General features: G+C 56.9%; 1 protein-coding gene across 4 annotated transcripts in view; it reads left to right on the top strand.

The window, feature by feature from the left end:
• Positions 1-8000, top strand: part of Adgrb1 (adhesion G protein-coupled receptor B1) — a 71712-nt gene that overhangs the window by 46906 nt on the left and 16806 nt on the right. For all 4 annotated transcript variants that reach the window (XM_055626296.1, XM_055626295.1, XM_055626294.1 and 1 more), the window contains exons 18-21: positions 92-233; positions 5169-5272; positions 6979-7081; positions 7713-7863. In XM_055626296.1, coding sequence (XP_055482271.1) covers positions 92-233; positions 5169-5272; positions 6979-7081; positions 7713-7863 — 500 coding nt within the window. The remainder of the gene's footprint in view (positions 1-91; positions 234-5168; positions 5273-6978; positions 7082-7712; positions 7864-8000) is intronic.

Below are 8000 nucleotides of genomic sequence, written 5' to 3'. Positions count from 1 at the left end.
TGTCTTTCCTCGGGTGCGGGCCGGGCCGGGCCGGGCGGGCGCGGGGCCCGCGCGCCGCCGCTGACGCTGTCTCCCGTCCCGCCGCCCGCAGACCCTCCTCCTCCGCCCCCCCGCAGCTCGGGCCCTGGTCGTGGCGCGGCTGCCGCACGGTGCCCCTCGACGCCCTCCGGACGCGCTGCCTGTGTGACCGGCTCTCCACCTTCGCCATCTTAGCCCAGCTCAGCGCCGACGCGGTGAGACCCGGGCGGCGGGGGGCGCGGGGCACGGGATGCAGGCGGGGACAGGAGCGCGGGCGGGCGGGAGGCGCAGGGCCCGACTCGGGCCCCCAGGGGTCCCAACGCCGGGCAGTTACGGCGTCCCGTTGAAGTCCTGGAAAGGGTGAGTGGGAGCCTGGTGGGTGGCAGTGTGGAGTTTTAGAGACCCCCAGGAAGTGACTGCCAGCTGGGTTCTGTCTCAGCTCTCCTTGGAGGCCTGGGGCCTTGGAGACCTTAGAACTGGGGCTGGGAGGCGGGCCTGTGGACCCCTTCATTTGGCTTGACAGAGAACAGGAAGAGGAGCTCCTTCACACAGCGCTTCTGCCTGCCCCCGCCCCAGTGGAGCCTGGGCTGCGGAGGTGGCTGTGTCCCCAGGCAGGGTTCTGGGGGTGGCTGAGGCTGCTGGGCCTGGCCCAAGTCCCTAGACAGGCCCCATGGTCTCAGGGGCCTCTTTTTTTGTTTCTGTGATTCTTGTGGGGGCTGCTGGTTTCTATGGTGACAGCATCTCAGGCCAGCTTGCTGCCTGGGGCTCTGGGTGCTGGCCCAGCCCTCGAGACTGGTGGGCTTTCCTACGGAGAGTGGGGGTAGGAGCTGGAGCTGTAGAGTTCCTGAGCCAGACTGCCCCAAGAAGGGAAAGAGCCAGGGTCTGAGCTCTGGCCCCCAGCCCAGCCCAGCTCTCTTGTGGAAGGTGCCTCCGGCTGGAATGGAGGACTCTGGGGACAGGACTTGGCTCTCCTCGATGTGGGCAGACAAATCCTGGCCTTCTAAGAGCTCAAACTCCATGTAGATGCTTGGCCACCCCATTACTCTCTGGAAAGCTGGGGGTCTCATGGCAGGTCAGAACCAGCGGGACCTCAGTAGTTGCTCCCGAACTCCTCTTTGTCAGGCATGAAATCTGAGGCCCAAGAAGGGCCAGCTCCAGGTCCTATGGTGAGTCTGGGCAGATCCTTCAGTGGGATTGTCTAGGTTGGCAGGCCTGTGAGCAAGACGAGGGCAGTGGCTGGGCCCACCCTGGAAACTCTCTGCAAGAGGTAGCATCTGTCTAAATGGCCACTCACGTACATTTCAGGGCTTCTAGTGGCTGGCCTGGACAATGGAGGTCCAGCCTGGGCTCCTATGCTGCTGTACGTTAGGACATGAAAGCAGGACCAGAACAGGGGGAATGGCAGAGGCCATGTCCCCACTTCCTTTCTCCCAGGCTGTAAGAGATCAGACTAGAAAAAAAAAAAAAAAAAAAAAAAAAAAAAAGGCTTGCTCCTTACACACAGCATTGTCCTGAGTCAGCCTTCTGTCTGTTAGGGTCTCAGTCTCTCTTTGTCCTTATGGAGGAGCACTGCTGTTGTGAGTTGGACCCCTGGAGCGGCCATAGCTGGTGTGATAATCCTGATGCTGGGATGCAAGAGGGTTTGAGGGCGGGATCTTCACAGGTAGAGATGACCATAATAGGTGCCTGGGACAGGGAGAATGAGGCCACCCTGAGGGGGGAGGAGAAGATGGACTGTCCCAGCTGTGCTTTGTGCGGTAGGCATCCCTGGGGGCTTCTCGCTCATCAGGTCAGTGGCCACAAAACAGTGTCTCTGCAGGGTGTCCTTTCAGAGCTCCCTGTCTCTGCCCAGACAAGGCAGCAGAAGCTGAGTTCAGAGCCAGGTGGTACCTCTTGGAGCCTTTTTCCTCGCTTGTGTGATGGGATAATAATGGGACCTTCCTAACTGAAGGACTCCTCCCACCCACCCCCAAAGCAGCCTGTGTTCAGTGTTGGGCTTGAGCAGGGGGTTGGGGAGAGCGGCCATTGTGGGTGTGGCTTTTGCTTACTTCCCACCACCAGAATCCATTTTGATCTTTCCACCTGACCCTCCTATCTCACCCACACTGGCAGCCCTAGAGATGAGACCCCACTTCAGATGCTGAGAGAGGAGGGGGAAGGTACCAGAAAGTGCTCCTGTATAAGGTGCTCCTGACCTCCAGCTGTCTTACTTGGCCCCTGCTGACATTTGAATGCCCAGGGCTGGGGGCTTAGGAAAATCCTGGTGGTGCCCTCCAGGGAGGCTGGGTCCACTGGAAGCAGGCAGCAGTTCCCTTCTTCCCCGGGCACATCTAGAAGGAGCATGTAAAGAAGAGGTTTGGAGTGAGGTCCTGGGGGTGCACGGGAGAGCACTAGCCTCGCTTGGGGTAGCGGTTAACAGCTATCCTGTTTAGGTGAGAAAGGCACAGAGCTGCCGGGGATATGGCAGATGTGAGAGAAACCTGGGGCACAGGACAAGAGAGAAAATGTGGATAGGGTGAGAGGAAGGGCTTAGCTCCCTGCCAAGGGAAGGAAGGGCAGGAAGGACAGGGCAAAGCCCAGCAGGGGAAAGTGGGACCCTGGCAGGAACAAGCGAAGGACAACCTGGCTGTCTGCAGAGAGGTGGCCAGAGCTGAGTTTGGTGGCGGCAGAGAAAGACAGGTGTTCCTCTCCCTGGCCGACAGGGCTGGACCAGATAGTTGGAAGCCGCCTCAGCACACATCAGTCACAGTGACTCAGGGGACTCTTGTCTAAAGGGCCTGAGGTGGAGGCAGAGTGTGTGGCACCCGAGGTTGGGGTTGCAAACTGGTCCAGGCATGTTATGAGGGAGACAGACCTCAGAGCCGGGAGCTGGCTGGGAGCCAGGGTGTGGGCGCAGAGGCTGCTGGGCTGCGGCTGCAGGAGGTGAGTAACTGCTCTGAGTCACACCTGTGAGTGGCGTGCACCACCTGCCTGAGCTTTGTGGCTGGACCAGGCGGTGTGTTTATGGTGCCCGACACAGCCCAGCCATAGTAAACAGAATGTGAGGCCAGTCGCCGGTGTCACTGCTTCTGGGGCGTGCCTCAGACGTAGCCGGTGGTGGACCAGGCCTGCGTGTAAGTAACCAGGACTATCAGCACGTAACCTGACTCAGGCTCAGCGTGTGACCAGGGTGAGGGCAGGTGTGTGAGGAGGGTCAGGGGCCAGGTGTGGCAGGGTCAGGTAGTGTAACCATGGTTACACTCAGAGTATGATCAGGGACAGGTTTCAAAGCGTATTTAGGAATGGGACTCTGTGTCTGTAGGGCCAGGGTTCAAAGTGTAACCAGGATCAGGGCTCGGCGTGTGCATGGTCAGAGTTCAACTTGTGACCAGCGTCAGGACTCAGTATGTGACTATGGCCAGAGCTCAGCCTATGGCAAGGATCGAGGCTCGATGTCTAGCTGGTATCAGTTCTCAGAGAGTGCCTAAGATCAAGGAGCAGAGTGCAATATGACTGGGATCAAGACTTAGCATGTGTTCTTGGTGAGGAGAAACATGATAGAGTTTAGATCTTAGTCTCTGAGGTGGGGTTAGTGTGTGGGTACCTGAGAGCTGTAGGTAAAGTGGGACAGGAACAGGAAGATGCTGGTGTTGTGGGCTAGAAGCTACTCTTCAGGAGGTGAGGTGTGGAGACTCAGAGTAGGGAATTCATAGGGTGGCAAACTGACGGCAACTGTGTAAACTGGCAAACTGCCTGCAACCAAGGCAGGCCATTGGTGAGTTGGGAAACCATTATTCAGAGTGCTTGAGGGACAGTGACCGGCAGAGAACCTGAAGCTGGTTCAGATGGAATGTTCTGACGGTCTCCAGAAGGTGGTGACTTCTTAGCCAGACACATGAAGGTCAGAGGAACAGTGACGGGTGATGGGAACAGCCTGTGCAAAGGCCCTGGGGCATACTGAGCCTGGCATTGGAGCTGATCTCCCATAGTGGGTCAGCCTGGTCCTGTCTCCTCTCTCCGATTTGGGGCCCGTTTCTTGTCCTTGGGGGTCTCCAGTCTGACCCTCCTAATAAGGCCTGACATTCTCTTGACACTCCTGCTTTACAGATTGCTGCTACCTCCCAACTCCCATGGCTTGCAGAGTTAACGTTTTTGTGAGTGACCCCAAGCCAACAGGGAGAAGCAAGTGGGCTAGGGGTGTCCGGCGGCTGCCAGGTCTAATGAGGGCAGACAAGGCAGATGGCCACAGAGGGCAAAAGTGGACTCAGTCATGGCATGGGTGCAAGCCACTTGTTCAATTGACTGTGACCTTCTCAGAGCCTTGGAATATTTGCTGGCCACAACCCCACCTGTCCCTGTCCACCTGGCCTCTTCTCACCTCCGACCCAGGTTCTTCACTGGTAAAGGGAAGTGTGATAGGGCTGTGATCCTAAAGGGCTCACGCCTGCAGAATGATGCCCAGCACGTCACCATAGGGATACGTGCTGTCTCCACTTGCCCTTCACAATTATGCAGGGACACAGGGCTGGTCACCAGGTCTCCTGCAAGATCCAGAGGCCTAGGGTAATTAGAGGGGCCCGCTACTTCAGAGTAGGTTTGGCTGGAGCGTAGGTGGCTAACATGTATGAAGAGCAGGCTCGGTGTTTAGGGCCAGAGCGCAAGACTGCCGGGAGTATATGTGTCTGTATAGATCAGGTAGGTGGGTGTCTGTGGATGAGAGAAGCGTGCGGTCTGTGTCACCCTCGGGGTAGAGCCTAGTTAGGCCACTTCCGACCTCTTCCTATTTTGGGGTGGGTGGCCGCAGAGTTAGGGGTGTTGGCTCCTGGGGCCCTGGTAGTGCAGAGCCACAGCCCAGGAGCTGACTGTGGGGGCAAGCTTGAGTCTGTGCCTCCGTCACCCTATCTGTGATGTGGGGTGAAGCCTCCTGGGGATGAGAAGCTGTGACATGAAGGAGGTGAGGACCATTGCCAGGCATGGCCTATGACTGCCATTATACTGGTGAGGGTTTGTCCTCATTAGGGGACAAAAACTGTCCCTAGGGACTTCCCAGCCGAGAAAGTCAGAGAACTGGGGTGGAAGGGCACAACACCCCGGGGCTCCGTGGGGCCTGGGCCAGACCTCTATCTACTTGCCGTGGTCAGGTCTCATTCCTTGTCTCCCCTGCTCCCCAGAACATGGATAAGGTGACCGTGCCATCTGTGACGCTCATCGTGGGCTGTGGCGTGTCTTCCCTAACCCTTCTCATGCTGGTCATCATCTACGTGTCTGTGTGGAGGTAGGTGCCTTCTTCGCAATCCAGAGGTCCAACACCCACTCTCTCTCCCTTGTACCATCTACTCTGGACCATGCTGACCCCTTCGTCCCGTGCTGACCCCGTTTCTACTCCAGGTTCCTGATTGCTATATGTCTTGGGGGACGGAGGCAGAATAGGGTACTTGCTGAATATACGGGTCCCCACTCCTACTGTCACCTGACTACATTCTCTGACACATACCAGTTAGGAGCCCAGGCGCCAGCTGGGTGCATGGAGCAGTTTTCCTTGGCTTACTTGGATTCCTGTGGCTACCCAGTATCCCTGCGTACCCCTTGTACGGGGGATACACTCCCTGGGGTCAGGAATAACTGCCTGCCTCAGGATCCCAAGACTCCAAGGATCAGCAGGAACCCCTGTGTCCACTTCAGGCCCTGCCTGCCCATGTGTAGGCTACAGGGTGACACAGCCTGACTAAATCCCGGGCAAGTGTGGGTATAGGAGGCTTGCATTGTGTGAATTCTCTTCTGGTTAAAGCATTAGCAGCCCACTCAGGTCACAGATGTGTCTGCACACATGCCCCCCCCCCCAGTAGGTCTATTTAACCATGGGCATGTACCAGTACGGTGGTCTTTTCCCTGCTCAGTAGCAGCCAGCCCCGTGCAGTAGTTTACACTGAGGTACATTCATACGTTCAAGGACATTGTACACAGAGCTGTTCGAGGGCTCCCCATGTGATAGCTGGCCCCTGCGACTGGCTATTTCAATTCTCTACCCCGTGTGATGGTAGCCAGTAATGGAAAGTGATGTGCCAGTCACTGCCTGCAGTCAGGCAGCAAGAGATCGATGTGACTGCTGGGAGAGGGGCGGTCTAAGCAGCCTCTAGCATCAGGTGCCCTCTGTGTTCTTCCCAAAGGCAGAGCATCCAGAAGGCTTCCCACAAGGCTCCCTCTCACCAGCCTCTCGGGATCTCAGAGCATCTGGAGCTTGGAGCTCAGAGGCTGAATCCAACTCTAACGTGGAGAGGAGGCAACTTGGTGTTTAAAGCACCTCTCCTAGCGAGCGCTGTTGGCATCACTGTGCCTGTGAGCCGCAGACAGGGACTGTTCCAATGGCCAGTCAGGGAGTGGGGGACAGATGCAATAAGGGCTATGCCTACCTCAAGCATGTCAGCCCCCCACCCCACCTCCAAGGCTTAGCTGAGGACCCTCTGCTCTCTATTCAGGTGGTTCTCATTTCCCAGTGGCTGGTGGTGGTTCATGATGATGATGGGTGATGATGGTGATGGCAGTGACGGTGGTGGTGGCAGCCACAGCGACGGTGCTGTTGTTGATGACAGTAGTGGGGTTGATTGTCATGGCATAGTAGTGTGGTTGATGATGGTGATTAATAATAATTAATGTAATTATAATAATTAATAATGATGAATGTGATTAATAATGGTGATTGTGGTAGTGATGATGAGGGTTATGATGGGTGGTGGTTACGGTAGTGATGGTACTGGTGATGGAGATGATGGTGGTGATGATTGGGGGTGTTAATGGTGGTATAGTGATGGTGGTGGTAGTGATGGGAATAGTGATGATAATGATGGTGCTAGTGGCTATGGTGATGATGGTAAGGATAGAGGCAGGAATTTGGGGGAGGAAATGGATCCCTGGTTCTCAGGCAGGCTACATGACCCTTGGTCCCTGGTAGATGCTGACCTCAGGCCCTGACCCCTCTCACAGGTACATTCGCTCAGAGCGGTCCGTCATCCTCATCAACTTCTGCCTGTCCATCATCTCCTCTAACGCTCTCATCCTCATCGGGCAGACTCAAACCCGCAACAAGGTAGGCAGCCTTCTGTCCTGCCCTGCACAGCCTTCTACTTCCTGGTGTGTTGAAGATGGCCCCTCCATCACGGGCTCCCACCTTGGCCAGCCTTGAGCTGGGCAGCTCAGTGTGTGGATCCTCTGTTTGCCTTTCCTAGAACGCCCTTCCTCATTCCCCACCCAAATGTGACCCAGAGGCTAGGCTTTGGGAGAGGGTCTTTATGGACCGCCCTAATGTGTTGGAGACAGAGAAGAGGCTGAGCCCCGGGCACTGATTGTTGTGTGCCGTGGCAGAACTCAGTCACAGAGGGCTTGCCTGTGACTTGATGTGAGTCTTCGTGTATGACTCCCTCTGACTCCTGGGCCTCAGATTCAGCCCTGATGAAGGATAGAACTGACTAAAGCTTCTCAGTGGCCTGCTGGGCCCAGTTTGCTTGCAGCTGGGGGAGAAAGATGAGCATCTACCCCAGGCCTTGGGCTTCAGTGGTCCACCTCAGGGTGAGGACCAGGTTGCTTCCTGCCCAGGAACTTGGCTGGTCTCAAAGTCACTGGGTGCTGGTTCTTTCTCATCTGTTGGTTGCTGCATGCACATGTGGGTGGGTGAGAGCCATCGAGCCCCTGCCCAGTGCCCTTGGCCCCTGCCTGCCCAGGTGGTGTGCACTCTGGTGGCTGCCTTCCTGCACTTCTTCTTCCTGTCCTCCTTCTGCTGGGTGCTCACCGAGGCCTGGCAGTCCTACATGGCTGTGACTGGCCGCCTCCGGAGCCGGCTCGTCCGCAAGCGCTTTCTCTGCCTGGGCTGGGGTGAGCAGGGCAGCTGGGGTTGGGAGGCGAGGGTGGACTGTGGTTAGGGCTCTTGGGGTATAAATTGGCAGCTGGGAGTAAGGGTGGGCAGTAGGCTGGGGTGAGTGACCAGGAGGGAGGGTATACAGCTGGAGAGA

This window comes from Psammomys obesus, unplaced genomic scaffold (genome assembly GCF_907164565.1).
Source record: "Psammomys obesus unplaced genomic scaffold, mPsaObe1.curated_primary_1811, whole genome shotgun sequence".
In the NCBI taxonomy this organism is placed as follows: Eukaryota; Metazoa; Chordata; class Mammalia; order Rodentia; family Muridae; genus Psammomys; species Psammomys obesus.
This window is presented reverse-complemented; position numbering and strand designations above follow the sequence as displayed.